Here is a 16,054-nt window from a genome sequence, read left to right as displayed (position 1 = left end):
CTGGGTAAGTTCTGCAATTTTCTTTTAAAGTTTTTAGAATATTATGAATTGTTATGGAAAAATATTTGAGAAAATAGTTAAACAAGTATTTATTTAGAATATTAGAGAGGAAAATGGGAGAAAACTAGAGGAAAATATAACGAAATTGAGGTATTGATTTATTCTGTGAATAAATATGATTTATATGATCGTTGTGCTCGAGGTTAAGTGATTTTTGCGATTTTCGAGACTTGGCACGAAAATCAATGTCGAGCACTCAAATCGAGGCGACGTATGTTTTTTCGAGGTGTTTTGAATTTCGTGCAAAAGGTGAGTGATTTTCCCCAAAAGTTTATACATGTTATATTTTATCTATGTTGAGCATGATAGTCATAAAAGTGGCTAACTTGTATGTATTTTATGCACATCTTGTCATATCTGTACATATATTGTTGCATTGATGGTTATGATATTTCATTCGGCATGATATTATTGGCATATCAATACTTGTGTCAAGATGGGATGTCGCCTTGATAGTGCAGCCGTATTTTGCCAATGGTAATTAATGAAACAACGTTAAGATTATCCTGAAAATAGGTCAGGATTCTACTCAGGGTTTTGTGCTGGGTTGGTGGGCCAAAGAAGTTACACTAGAGGATATGTTGTTCATATATTTGCATCATAGATTCATGTATCTGCAATGTTTTAAAAATCGGACCGGAGAACGAACCGGCCTATTAATTGGGTCACGGGTTAGTTGGTCCGATCGGTTAGACCGGAGTAGTCCGACCGGATGATGTCATATATATATATTTATAATTAAATAATATATATTAAATATATATTTTAATATATATTTGAAATACTAATTTTCTATATATTATTATGAGAAATGCTATTATTAACTAATATACAACTAATATTTTATATATAATTGTTATATATGTTATTAAAGAATTAATTAAGAATTAAAAATTTAAAAATAAGTGAGAGGGTGAAAAAAACTGGGGTCAACCCGATTCTCGATTCACCAGTTCAACCGGATTTTGACTGATTTTGACTGGGTTGAAGAAGATTTGAATTTTTATGTCAAACTGGACCGAATAGGCCACCAGTTCCGGGTTAAATCGGTTCGACTGGCCGGTCCGATCCGGTTTTTAAAACAGTATGTATATGTTTTTAAACTCTCACTAGAAGATTAATCTTGTAATTGGGTTATGCCCCTGAAATATTCAAACGTTCCAGATAAGACTTGTAGCATAGACATGGAAGTAATTGAAACTTGATAGCACGTGATGACGTGTCTAATAGATTCAATATGTGGTTCTGATATTTTGCTTCATCATGAAGAGATGGATATGTTTTTTAATCTTATGCTCTTTTAATAATTAGTCTTATGTAAGAGTGTTATGTATTCGAGCGATGTTTCGAGGAATCGATCAAGTAATATTGTTCAATATTATTGGGGTATTATTTGATTGTATTTGAGGTATTTAGTTGTTATATTTGAAATACGAGTTTCCATGTATTTTGTAATTGAAAATATAATATGGTATGCATTCTTATATTATGATTTAAGTGAATTCGATTATATACCATATCAGATTTCGATTATTGTTTTTGTATTTATGATAATTACGTGTCTTAACTTATTGATTCTTATTTGGGTATGTTAAGAAGGTAAAATAGGATTATCATGGAATGATTTATATTGAATTTATGTTAATTTTTTTTTTCAAAATTCTCAAATTATTTAATGTTTGAGAAAAATAGGACGTTACAATATGTATATTTTTAAACCTTTATTTTACTATGAAACTCCAATCTTCTAAGTGTTTGATTATAGAACCCTTATATTATTAATAGTGTACAAATTATGCTTTATATATTTTATTATTTAACTAAACGCTTATTTTGGTGTATTGAAGCTCAACTTCCTAAAATGTCATTTTCTACATTTTTATTTCAAAGGTACCCTGTTATTTATTGGATATTATTATAAAATTAAAACTTAAAAGATTAAACATTTGGCATTTGATATTTAAAAAATTGTTATAAAAAATAAAACAACATTTCAACTTTCTAATAACACCCTTTAGAGTGCCTTTATTTAATTCATTTTTATTTTTAAAATTTAAATTGAACGATACCTATAATCTATTGAATGATAAAAAAAAATTGAGTTAAGATGATCTAATCAATTGGAAATTAGCATCTACAAACTATTTACTATAAATATGATAAAATTATTGTCTTGGACCTGCTTAAAGCATTGACTTAAGGATTTAGAAATAAGGGCTAATAGCATGATTTATGCTTAATTTTGGGTCATTTTTTAATTTTATCTCATTTTAAGAATTAATTTAATTTAATTTAATTTTTATATTTTAAGATTGATGTCAATTTTGTCTCGATTGACTCGTGAGCGCGATCTAGCTAATGTGACAGTGAAGTGACATGTTGATGTGTCATAATTAACACATCAGTAAAATGGCATAGTTTTGCCTTACTCTTATTGCAAATCATATATGAGGGACGCCACCTCGTTACCATATCAACTGAGCCATATGGTAGGTCAATTGAGGATAAAATTGGCATCGATCTTAAAATAAGAGGACCAAATTAAAGTAAATTTTAAAATAAAATAAAATTAAAAAATGACTAAAAGTTGAAGATAATTAGGTTATTAGGACTAGAAATGAGCCCAAAATTATTTAATTTAGTCATTTATTTTCTTGAGTACATTTGTTAAAATAGCAAAATAAGATTAAAATGAGCAAAGGAGTTAACTAATTTATTTATTAAATAAATTCAACTAATAAGATATATGTATCTTTTTAAAAAGAATTTATTTATTTATATTTTTTATTTTTTATTTTATTTTATTATAATAAAAAAATTAATTAAAATAAAAAAATTCCCCAAAACCAATTTTCGGAAACAGTAGCTTTCAGGGAACATTTTGATTGTCAAAAATAATTTAAAATTAGTTATTTTATTTTATTAAATTACTTAAAAATATATATACTTAAAATTAGTTATTCAATCAACTAATTTAATAAGATATATATCTTTAAAAATTAATTGAATTTATTTAAAGATATATGTATCTTTTTAAAAAGAATTTATTTAAAAAAAAACTAATTTAATTTATTTAAAGATGGATGTATCTTTTTAAAAGAATTAACTAATTTATTTATTAAATAAATTCAACTAATAAGATATATGTATCTTTTAAAAAAAATTTATTTATTTGTATTTAATTATTTTATTTTATTATAATAAAAAAAATAATTAAAATAAAAAAAAACTTCCCCGAAAGCGTTCCACGAAAGCTGAGGGTCGGGAATGCCCCCGAAAGCTAGCTTTTGGGGAACCCAGCATTCCTCGACCCCCAGCTTTTGGGAATGTTTTTTTTTTTTATTTTTTTTTATTTTTATTTTTTTATTATAATAAAATAAAATAAAAAAATATAAATAAATAAATTATTTTTAAAAGATATATATCTTATTAGTTGAATTTATTTAATAAATAAATTAGTTAATTCTTTTAAAAAGATACATCCATATTTAAATAAATTAAATTAGTTAATTTTTTTAAAAATAAATTGTTGAATTTATTTAATAAATTATTTTTAAGAAGATACATATATCTTTAAATAAATTTAATTAATTTTTAAAAATATATATCTTATTAAATTAGTTGATTGAATAACTAATTTTAAGTATATGTATTTTTAAGTAATTTAATAAAATAAAATAACTAATTTTAAATTATTTTAGACAATCAAAATGCTTTCGGGGAACTCACTGTTTCCCGAAAGTTGGCTTTTGGGGAAGTTTTTTTTATTTAAATTAATTTTTTATTATAATAAAAAAATAAAAATATAAATAAATAAATTCTTTTAAAAAAATACATATATCTTATTAGTTGAATTTATTTAATAAATAAATTAGTTAATTCTTTTAAAAAAATACTTTTATCTTTAAATAAATTAAATTAGTTAATTCTTTTTTAAAAATAAATTAGTTGAATTTATTTAATAAATTATTTTTAAAAAGATACATATATCTTTAAATAAATTCAACTAATTTTTAAAGATATATATCTTATTAAATTAGTTGATTGAATAACTAATTTTAAGTATATATATCTTTAAGTAATTTAATAAGATAAATTAACTAATTTTAAATTTTTTTGAGTATCAAAAATTTAAATCACGATAATTTAAAATTTAAAATTTAAAATTAGTTAAAAAATTTATAATTAGTTAATTTATAATTATTTAAAATACAGATATTTAAAAATAATTTATTTATTTATATTTTTTAAATTTTATTTTATTATAATAAATTATCTTTGTGTGTGTGTTTGTATATATATATACATATTTGTGTGTGTGCTCATCAAGAGAGATATGGAGATATGGGTGTGAGAGAGAAAAAAATAGGTATAATAAAAGAGAAAGAGAGATGGAGTGACCGTGCAGAGTAAAAAGGGAAGGAAGATGATATGGTAGGGTGACAGAAGGGTAAAATAAGATTTTTGAAAAATAATGACAAATTTTGACAAAAAAAGACTGCGAAGAATAAAACCCTCGTTGTAAATAGAATTTCCTTAGGCAAGTGGTTTCAATTTGGGTAGTGAAAAGTCAGTTTTGCCCTACAGTATCAGTAAACTGATAGTAAAACCAATCGTCAAAGCCTATTTAAAAATCTAACAAAACTACAATTGTGCCACTAGGCAACTACTGACACTGTCTCAAACTCAAATACTATCACTAGGAATGCATTAACAGCAGCTCTTGGCCCGAGTTGGTCAGTTTACTCCCTCACCTTTTGCTCTTCTTCTCTATATTTGTCTCCAATCTCCTCCAATACGAGGATCCCTCATAGCATCTCCAATGTTGGACACCAAATTGGACGCTAATTTGGTGTCCAACAGTGATTTACGCTAATTTGGTGTCCATCATTTTGGTGTTCTCTCTAATGTATAACACCAAATTAGTGTAAAAGGGAATTTTTAAAGAATATTTTATAAATAAATATTAATAGTATAATATAATTAAAATAATTAGTCATATTTTATAAAAAAATTAAAAATTACAGTCATAATTTTTTTATATTTTTTTCAAAATATGTTATTCTAATTAATTTTTTTACTAAATTTTTAATTAATTATTTTTGCCTAATTTTTAGCAAACTAATTGTTTATCCACCTAATTATTTATCCATCTCATTTCTCAACTAATATTTTAAATCAAAGAAACTATTTTTCCAATAAATGTTTTTTTCACTTAATATTTCAATTAATTTTCTTATCTTCTTTTTTTCACTATTTTTCTAATAAATGTTTTTTATTTTTAAGTCATGTTGTTGTTGTTGTTTTTATTTTAAGCTTTTTTTTCTATTTTCATCATGTATTTTTAATTTAAGTTAATGGAAATGTTATTACTTTTTATTATATTATTGAATTTTTACATTAAAAATATTTTTTTTCTATTAAGTAATTATTAAAATAAAAAAATTCATATACATAAACAAAAATAGTTCATTTTATATTAACATAGTATTTATAAAATATATTAAATATTTTAAAATATATTCAATATTATACTCATTTTATAGATATTAATAAAATATTTCCATCGGTATATATTTTTTGTAATAATTTAATTTATATTTTTAATTATTAATCAAAATATACAAATGTATTAAAAGTGATAAAGGATATAAAAGGAATAACTTATTTTGAAGTTATACAAAAAGGGGTAAAATAGGGAATAAAATAAAAAAGAAAATTTGGTGTTGATGAATAGTATAACACCAAATTTGGTGTTACACTATTCACTCAACACCAAATTTTGTTACGAAAAATTGTGCCAACACCATTTTGGTGTATACGTTGGAACCGTTTTCAGCGCCAATTTGGAGTTGGCGCTGCATTTGCCGCTCCATTGGAGCTGCTCTTAGGCAGTCTCAGTGTTCATGTCTCTTCTTGCACTAATGCATTTTCTCCATCTGTGTGTACTGTCTCTATTGTTGGTTCTTTTGACTTTATATTTGCGTAACAAGAAGCTAAGGTAAGGATGATATACATAATTTTAGGAATTTTATTTTGTTTAGGGCATTTGATTAATTTAGGGCTTTGTTATGTTTTATTAATTTTTAGGGCATTGAATCAACCATGTAAATAATGGGTGTTTGTTGTATGTTATCTTTAAGAAGCAAGGATTTAGACATAAATCCAAACCTATTCAGTCGAGTTATTTACTTTGTTGATGCATACCCGAACCAATTTGACAAATGTCAAAATAAAAATTAATTGTATAATTTAAGATGATTGTTATTGCGCGATCTTTAATATTCATGTTCTCGATTATGTTAAGAAAGGTAAATCACAAGTTGGGTCTTTGCTCTTTGTGCAGAATGAGAATTGAATTCACAACCCACTAAATTGATATCGTTATATTGTTCATTTGACCGCTCGATCTATATACCGCGGGAGTAATCAATTGTATAACCTGTCTCTTGCACAAAACGTCGTCGTTCCACATCGGCCCCTTTTTGCTTCCTCCCAGTCGTCTCTTAAAACGTAACTTGCCCAGCCGCGCAAGAACCAGCGAGCGTATAATCCGATGTGGGCGGCTCTACGGTCTCGAGCACTTCCCATCTCCTCATCATCACCGACGTATTCGTCTTCTTTGGCTTCTGCTATTGATCGATGGAAGCTAGGGATTTTCGGGTCTAGCTATCGCAGCCTGTGTTCGTCCCTCGTCGAGACCGGCAACAAAAAGGGTTTGCTGCAGTTGGACGAGGTTCAGAAGGTTCTCGGCGATGTCAAAGCCGATAACGTCCAGGTCGTCCCCGTTCGCGATCAGTGCGATTGGACCGACTTCATGGTCTTCGTTACCGGCCGCTCCGCCTGGCACGTTCGCAATATCGCGCGGGCCTTAATTTACAAGGTCGTCATTTGGTATTTCCCGATATTTCCTATGTGTTTGGAACCCTAGAGTTGGTGCCCATTAGTTCTGTTATTTTTTCTTTTCTCCAACTTCAACACATCTTAAGCAAACAGAAGTGGAAGGAAAATGACGATTACTTAAGGAGCTGTGTTTGTATTGCTGAGAGAAGATAAAGAAACGAGGGGAGGGGGGGGGGGGGGGGGGGGCGAGTTGCAGCCTTGTAGGAAAAAAGAAAGGAAGAACTTTAGGTTAGATTTATTGACCTTTATGTCTGGGTGAGAAAATGAAGTGAATGAATATATATTGTTGAAAAAGGCATTATTTGAGCTTGAGTGTCTGTAGAATGCTCGCACACACACACGTGTATATTTAGTTAAAAGTCAACACAAGCATATTTTCACAAGTCGGGACTGGCATGGCTATGAAACTTGTTTTTGTTCAAAAAGCCCACTTGATACACAACAGAAACACACTCTTGCGGGGACCAAGTCTCCTTACCCTGCCCAGTGTTTCCAAAACATTTAAGATTCTTAGATTATCCTCGTACAGGATCTCTATGTGGCACTTAACCATGGACACCACATCACCTGAAATGAATCCGTGTAGCACATTCACCGTCACATGCTCGCGGTTTCTACAATATTCATGCTAGCCCACAAGTATAATGCCTCACAAAGTAACAAAACATTTGCCATTCTTCACCTCTGAGGATCCAAGTAGCATAATGAATTATTAGGCGTGCCCCTTGTAAGCCTTCCTGCAACACACAATCATGAGACATCACAGTTTCAAAGGTTGAAGGCACATTGAGGTGCAAGATGTTGGTCCCTTAGGCAATGGCCACGAGAGAGGGGGGGGGGGGGGGGTGGTTGAATTGAATGATTAAAAACTTTTTGCTTGTTTAATTATTTTTTAGATTATTTATTCAATATTATATTGAATCTATGTTATTGCAAACAGCAATACAAATATGAAAGCAATAAAGAACAAGTAAAGAATATGGCAATATATAGTAGTTCAGTGTGTCACAAACACCTAATCCACTCTCTCAAGATCTCAACCACTCTTGAGGTTCCACTAAACCAATCAACGCCAAGGTTTTTCCTTACCTTACCTTGGAAACTATACACAAACACCTAGATTTTCACCAAATTTAGGAAACTAAAACAAACCACACAATAGTTTAACGATTACAGAGATCGTCCTCACAAGGACACAAGTAAACCAAGAAATCAAAATATTACAAGACAATGGTAAAATAATAATCGGTTATACCCCCTGTTGATGGAGATGAAAACGAATCTCTTTTCAGCGTTTCGACCTCCAACTGCCTTGGGCTTGATGTTGATTGAGCAATAGGGAACGCAAGCCTTGCGGATCTTGAATGAAACAATAAGGACTTTGAGAACTCTTGTTGACGGCTCTTGGAATGTTTTGAATGAGATTAGTGAACCTTCAATCCATGCTTAAGGCGAATATTTACTCCTTAGGGCAACCTGCTTTCCTTTTAAATTTTTTTGCTCGTTAGACTCGAATAGTTGACTAAGCTAAGCCTTTAGTTGACTAATATAAATCAATAGTCGACTTACCTGGATCTAGAGTCAACTAATGGAAAAACACTTCTCGGCCAAGTCGACTAATGCTGTAAGAGAGAGAACACTTATGCAGAGATGTTCTCTGCTCAGTCGACTAATTCCATAGGATTAGTCGACTAGAGATACAACTATGTAGAAAATGAATTTTCTTCATTAAATCATATTCACAAAATGATTTGAATAGATAAATATACTTTAATTGAATTAAAGCCATAAAAAAAAATTAGAAAATAAAATTGGGGGTTTACAATTTTTACATAAGTCAAGATTGGTCTTTTTGTTAATTATCAAAACTCCAAAATAAATTAAATATGTCAAGTTGGCTCAACACAAGAGTGCTTGGAGCCAAGGGGCAACCCTTTTGGATGCGAGGAACAAATTTATGAGATAGCTAATAGGGTGTTTCTATTGTTTTTTCAAATTTCTTTTAATCTTGTCCTAGTTATTAGTGATTAGATTTTAACGAGTCCAAAAAAAAAAAAAATATATGAGATAGGTACAAAAGGTATGCGTCTTGCTCCTTAGAGCCTAGGCATGCTCCTCATAGAGTGAGGTGCCCTCAGCTGAGCCTTGATCCCGGCTTTGACAACTATGTGAGGCACCTAACAAGTCAAGTGATCTATCTACTCAAGCAACCCTTGCAAGGCTTGGTGCCTTTTTATAGATACGGCTACATGGTTTCTAGGACAAAGCTGACTCTAAGCACAAGTTCATGCCCATTCCACAACAAACAACATTCAAGATGACAGATTGATAGCCTTTTCTGTCCGAAGCATGTGATACACTCTTGGCACACTCTCATGGCCTAGTGTACTGTCGACACACACTAGAACTTCTGCCCTTGTGGAGACATCCGATGCTGGTCACTTTGGTTATTTGCAGCATTGCCCACCAAGAATAAAGTTTAGCAGAGAGTATGGCACTCTTGTGGCATCATAGCTAGCCCTCTAAGGCATCCACATCAAGGAAGGGCTCACTTAGCAACAGCGCCCCACACAACATGCAAGGGGGAGTAGAACCAACATCTGTTCCCCCTTACAATAGATTTTTGAGCTACAATGTGACAACAAGAAACACTGTTTTGCTTGAGGTATCATAATGACCCTACAATATTTAGCCATCTCCCAATCCAATTTTTTCAGTTGCCTTGAACTCCTTGTGGTGCTAAGAGAAGATACTAGCCACCTAGGATCTTGACATATGCCATTTAGTCCAAAGTGTGCATGGCATGATTGCCCATGATTACCAACATGCAATCAACTCAACCCATTAAACTCGATCATTAGGACAACCAACCCATGACAATATGTTATACAGTTTTTTCATTAATTAAATCACAAAAATATTTTTCTTAGAGATCTAGTCATTTGATTGAAATTATAAAACTAAAATATGGGACAAATACAACTATATAGTTGTATTCTTCTCATTTCCTAAGCCACCTAGGAAAAAGGAAATTTCTTTTTGTAGTGACAATTCCTGTCTGCCCTCACTCAAATCTCTCTCAAGATGGATACAATCTCTCACACACGAATAGGACAGAAAGTAGGATACAAGAAACAACACAAAACAAAGCACTCACACACAAGACAAGCGAATTTATCCTGGTTTAGAATTCCTAACGGAGAACCTACATTCAGACACAACCCTATTACCAAGCTACCTTACCCGAAGATTACAAAGCAATGAATACTTTCCTCTCTCGCACATACACACAGCACACACTCTTTCTCAAGATAGAAAATGAAAACTGATTGGGGAGAGAATGAGACCCCTCGGACCCTTTATTTATAGACTATGGAGGGCGGGAAATACAAGGACAATAACCTTAATAACCGTCTTATACATGTGGCGATTACTGTTACAATCCCTAACTACTGGTCTTCTAGAAGCTTTAATACATTCCTTCTCTTTGACCTTCCTCTCCCGTGACCATATGTCTAATCCTTAGGCAAATACTTCAACACTTTTGATTCCTTTATTTTCTTTTCTTATAGTTTGTTGTTTGGTTTTATCAAAGTAAATAAATATTTTTTTAATTGAGTTTCTTTTAATTTTTTTTGTTTGGTTTTGATGAATAGGCTAAGCAAAAGCAAAGAGGAGCTGAGAGAATGTTACTCCCCAGTGTGGAAGGAGAAAAAGAAGGAAAGTGGATTGTTATTGACTCTGGTATGTTGGTGGCCTCATGCCGGGAATTTATTTACCAGGGTTGGTTTGAAATGTTATCTTCATGCATCACTGATCTATTTCACATAGGAGTTTCTAAATGCTGACAAAATGCTTTGGTCACTCATGTTATTAACACGATCTTGAATATGTTGTTAAATCCAGGTGCATATCCATACTAGCTACTTGAATGCTATTGCTTGGATTTATAACTTGTTGATGGAAAGGTAAAGGAAAAAGGAAATAGAATTAATTAACTTTTTCTTGGTAACCAAACAAATGAAGGAATTGACAAATGCCTGTTCATTCTTACCTCTACTTAAGAAGTGCAAAGATTCCTTTGATTTTGTTTTCCTTTCTCCTGTCTTTCATTTTTCTTTTGCCCCAGGAAATCTTAGAATCAGACAAAGCTTAAGTGGAGAACTTCAATTGGTATATAATTTGTCTTGTATTAATGCAAAGCAGTAGGCTCCTCAAAGGGTTTGGTACACTGCTTTCTGATATTCAGTGATAGTTAGCTGTTAGGGGTCATCATGTCAGGTTTAGATGCCTGCCTTAAATGCAATTTCAGGATTATAACAGGCGAACAAACTTTCTTTCCAACATGAGGTTATTGCATCTTCTATCCAATGCTTCATTTACTTTTTCATTGGAATAGGCTCTTTTTAGTTATTGGCATTAGCAAAGGGATGGATGATATTACTGCACTTGGACCTGCATTTTTGTCAGCTTCTTGCTTTATTCATGAACAATTTATTTGGCTATTATGTTTGCGTCCTAAAGTTAGGATCAACTTTAGTTATGAGAAGTGGCAATTTGGTTAAGTTCAAAATATTGACGTAAGATATATACTGTACTCTTGAACTAATATTTGTGTGCAAGAAGAGGGACATGTGATGCAGAAGTCTGATGTGCTGGATGCCTTTAGTATAACATGACCATGAATGAACTTTGCTTGAAAAAAAAAGAGGGAAATATGGGGCTGTTGCATACCTGAGTCACGATAATCAGCTGTCATATATCCTGTCAGATCCTTGAATCTGACAGGAAATCCTCACTGAATTGGTGAGAATCCAGTTAAGAAATTAGAAGGAAATGAGAAGAATTTCAGAGGGAGAGGGAAGACAGAAAGATAGGAGGGAAATCCGAGAGAGAGAGAGAGAGAGAGGTAAATCAGAAGTTTTTGATTAATTTCTTTTCTTCCTTTTACATTGAAGGCAATCAGTAATTATATACTGATTGTAGCTAGCTTTTGGCGCAAAAGGGCCGCCACTTTTCAAAGTTACAGCTTCAAAATATTGCAACTATCTAATTTCCTTCTAGAAGAATGACCTTTTATCTGCCCATTCCTTCTACCCGAGAATCCCTTAGTTATTAGGACCATGACAATTCCCCCCCCCCCCCCCCCCCCCCCCCCTAAAAATTTTCTTGTCCTCAAGAAATGTAGAGAAGTTGGGTCGCTTGAAGAAATTGTTGGGGCAGGTTCGACAAGTATTCCCATGTGTTGCTAGCCGGGTGCAGGGTTAACCATTGACTCCTTTGCCTCTTCTACTACTTCTTCTCCTTCTAGCCAAAGTAGTTGCTTTCTGCATTGATGCCCAGGAGTGTATTTGTTTCCACAATGGAAACACTGCTCTGCCTACCTCCTTTGTTCCATGGTCCTTCCTCCTTGTGCTTGAGCCAGATTATTAGTGGGTGTTGCTGTCGACTCCTGGCTGAATTTGATTTCCTCCTTGCCATATCCCTTGTTTCCTTGTTGGAAGGCCCCTGAACTTGTCCCTTTTGCTTGCAGTCGCTGTTTCTTAAAGCCTCGACTGTCATTTCCTGTAACCTAGCATTTTCTGCCGCTTCCTTTACAGTTCTTGGCCTCAACATTTTGATTGTGGCCCTCAGTTCTTTGCTCAAGCCACTGATGAAGCTTGAGACGAAGTATGCTTTAGTTAGATGAGGGTTAAGGTTCGACATAAGTGATTTTAATTCCTCAAACTTTGACTGATACACCCGCATCGATTCTTCCTGTTTCAGCTTGTTAAATTCCTCGACAACATCCATCAAACCTCTGTCTCCGAATCTTTCGCATAGGTTTTCTGCAAATTCTGTCCATTGACAGCCATCCCTATCTCGAATCCAATCTTGAAACCATGCATTAAGATAAGCAGAGGCCAATGTGCCCCTCTGTGGTCCGAAATGTTGTATACACTAAACATTCTCTCACACCTTCTCACCCCCACCACCTAGGTTTTTGTTCATCAAATACTGGGATTTTCATTTTAGGTAGGGGCATACATGGCTGGAATTGGGCAGCCTTTACCCCTTGTCTTCTTCCTTCGAAAGTTTCCCTGCCAGCTGGTTCTTCTTCAGTCTCAGAAGTCCCAGTAGGCTTGTGAACCATCTCACTTCCGGTTAATATTGGTTCCGATCTCTCCCTAGGAGGGAATTCGGGAGAGAGACCTACCTGGTTTTGTCTTGCAAACATTAGCATGAACTGCTGCATTTGTTCCTGCATTTGGTTATTTTGTTCCCTCATCTGGCTTTCAATATCGTTCTTCAACCTTTCAACTGCACTGTCCAGCTTTTTTCCACCCTTGATTCTATGGCTCCCTCCATGGATTCTATCTGATTCTGCACTTCTGCCATCGTTGCAGTCACCTGCTGTAGTTGCAGCTCTATTTGCTTCTTTTTGGTGCCTTCTGCCATTGGAAGGGAAGATTCTTGCGAGATTGCTGGCCTAGGACTTGCTCTAATACCAAAATGTCAGATCCTTGAATCTGACAGGAAGTTCTCACTGAATTGGTGAGCATTCGGTTAAGAAATTAGAAATTAGAAGGAAATGAGAAGAATTTCAGAGGGAGAGGGAAGACAGAAAGATAGGAGGAAAATCTGTGTGAGAGAAGATAGATTGAGAGGTAAATCATAAGTTTTTGATTAATTTCTTTTCTTCTTCTGACACTGAAGGCAATCAATAATTATATATTGATTGTAGCTAGCTTTTGGCGCCAAAAGGGCCACCACTTTTCAAAGTTAGCTTTCAAAATATTGCAACTATCTAACTTCCTTCTAGAAGAATGAACTTTGATCTGCCCATTCCTTCTACCCTAGAATGTATCCCCCCTTAGTTATTAGGAACATGACATGTCCATATGAGGAAATGCCTACCGCTTACAGGGTGAAACCAAGGAATTTGTCTTGGTTGTAACTAGTAAATAAAAGTTTCTAGAGATAACTAACTGTTACTGTTGATAAAAATGTCTTAAGATTGTTAATAATGTGAGGTCAATGACTCAAGATTTGAGATGTCATAATTTCGTTTCATTACTGTTGTGGTTCAATATTATGGTTTGCAATTTTTGTATGGTCTGACATAAAATAAAATTTGTGCTTCTGTGCCTGAGCTTGTTTTAACATTATAAAGCTTGAATCATAGGTGCATAAAAAATCTCTATGGCATGGTGGTAATTTCTAGACTGCCTACCATTCTTAAGAGCTGATCTTTGGTAATTTATCCTTATTTACATAAATTCTTGTAAAAGAATGTCTTAAGTGATATTTTATCATATGTTGAAAAAATTTGATTCATCACGTGTTTCTGGTGAAGTTATTAGTGACTAATTGCTTGTTGACTCAACTGGTTTCTGGTGACCATATTTTCTCTAGGTACGATTATAATTCATGCTCTTGATGAGAAAGCCAGATCTTATTACAATCTGGAGAGGCTTTGGAGAACTGAGACATCAAGTAAAGACCGAACTCAGGTAATTGTTGGGGTTACTTGTCATTGGATTTCGTACTGTGAATATTTTATAACCTGTTTAATTGGTTTGATTTCATAATCATTGATGAGTATGGAGCTGTAGAATCATAACAAGGAGCTTGGATATTGAGTCTTTGTTAAATTTGCTTGTTTACTGAAAATCTGCTTCATTGTCTTTTTAGGAAGAAATTGATGATTAGTAAATCTAGACATTAGATAAAAAAAATGCCAGAGTTCCATGTTTTTATGCATATAAAGGTGAAAGACATCAAAATTTTATTGTGAAGCTCAGAAATATTTTAGTTGTAGGCTAAACTTTTGGTTTATGACAAGTACTTTTAGCTGGTTGAGCTGGAAAGGTGTGTTTACATTTCTAGCTAGTCCATTAAAACAAGAAATTTCGTGGAATTCTCTGTAAGGGCAATACTCTTTCTGATATTTGGAGGCTGCATATATTTTTTGTGTGCATTTAGCGTTCATGTATTTTTGTATCTTCCATTAATTATCATTTCAAACTTTTACTCCAACCAATTGACCCTCCTTCAAGCTAAAGAAAATCCAATAGACTTTTCTCTCTTTATGCAAAAACGGGTGCAAAAATTGGCCTGCTCCTGCATCATAATGTATAAATGTTTGTTCAGTAACTGAAGTTCAAGACTGAGTCGTTTCCTCAAACAAAGGTGGCCTAAGAGTAGTGTTAAAGATTGCTCTATCTATTATTCCCACTTGGGTACGAGTTAAAACCATGGACTTATAAGGCTCTGGATATGTAAACTTGTTTTATCTCCAAGTTGTGGGAGCTTTCTTCACTGGGTTGCCCTTTTTTAGTTGCCTGCTGAAATAAAACTAAAAATAGGTGGTTAGAGCTATGGCATTTACTTTTCAACTGTACCGATTGAGGTTGGAATTAGTTGTTTTAAGTGTGAAGTTGAATGAGATGCATAAAATTGGCCCCTCCCTCTTGCCTTGGGCTACAGGGATGAAGAAAGTGTTTAGATACAAAGTAATCTCGCCTTCATTTCTACCTCAGCTTTGTGGCGAACCTCAAATTGACATGGTTTCGAAGTAGTTGTGGTGTTGGGTTCTATCTCTCAGGCTTGATAAATACCATTTTGCTATCAACTTAAAAAAAAAACTTTTGCAGGATCTGGAGAAGGCATTCTTGAAGGTGCGGCCCAAAAATAACTCCAAGAAACGGGCGCCGACAGGTGCTTAGCATCCAGTGAATGCATGCATGCATGCAGCCGCCCTCTCCAGCTTAGTTTTACTTTTAGTTAGTATTGACATTGGAGATTACTACTCTTTTATGTAGTCTTAATTTTGCATTGAGTTGTGTACTAGTTAAATCTAGCTAGCAAATTCCGTTTATGCTGGATGTTCCGTTGAATCAAACGAATTTATATATCAACTTTTCCCCCTCTTCTTTTGTTTTTTCGTTTTTAGTATATACATTGGTAAAGTATAATTTATTTAAGAAAATGTATTTAATTAACCAACTTTCGAACTCATAAACTCATTAAGTCAGGTGCATATATAAATTTTGACTCTTTAATCATAATATAATAATTTTTAATTGAAAAAATGTGTTTTGAAGATATT

At 33.0% G+C, this 16,054-nt stretch overlaps 1 protein-coding gene across 1 annotated transcript; it reads left to right on the top strand.

Moving 5' to 3' along the window:
- Positions 1 to 6,577: 6,577 nt before the first annotated feature.
- LOC127797448 (protein Iojap-related, mitochondrial) lies at positions 6,578 to 15,889 on the top strand. Its single transcript, XM_052330358.1, has 4 exons — positions 6,578 to 6,943; positions 10,620 to 10,707; positions 14,359 to 14,456; positions 15,600 to 15,889. The coding sequence occupies exons 1-4, from the start codon at positions 6,617 to 6,619 to the stop codon at positions 15,669 to 15,671; spliced, it is 585 nt and encodes a 194-aa protein (XP_052186318.1). The 5' UTR covers positions 6,578 to 6,616; the 3' UTR covers positions 15,672 to 15,889.
- The last annotated feature ends 165 nt before the right edge of the window (positions 15,890 to 16,054 follow it).

Source organism: Diospyros lotus, chromosome 3 (assembly GCF_014633365.1).
Source record: "Diospyros lotus cultivar Yz01 chromosome 3, ASM1463336v1, whole genome shotgun sequence".
NCBI classification, from domain to species: domain Eukaryota; kingdom Viridiplantae; phylum Streptophyta; class Magnoliopsida; order Ericales; family Ebenaceae; genus Diospyros; species Diospyros lotus.
Note: the sequence above shows the minus strand (reverse complement) of the source record. Positions and strands in the feature narration are given on the sequence as shown.

Bases quoted from the DNA above. Each gene is read 5' to 3' on its own strand.
- LOC127797448 (XM_052330358.1), top strand. From the start codon at position 6,617: ATGTGGGCGGCTCTACGGTCTCGAGCACTTCCCATCTCCTCATCATCA. The intron at 6,944-10,619 runs GTCGTCATTTGG...TTTGATGAATAG, and splicing joins CGCGGGCCTTAATTTACAAG to GCTAAGCAAAAGCAAAGAGG. The intron at 14,457-15,599 runs GTAATTGTTGGG...AAACTTTTGCAG, and splicing joins CAAGTAAAGACCGAACTCAG to GATCTGGAGAAGGCATTCTT.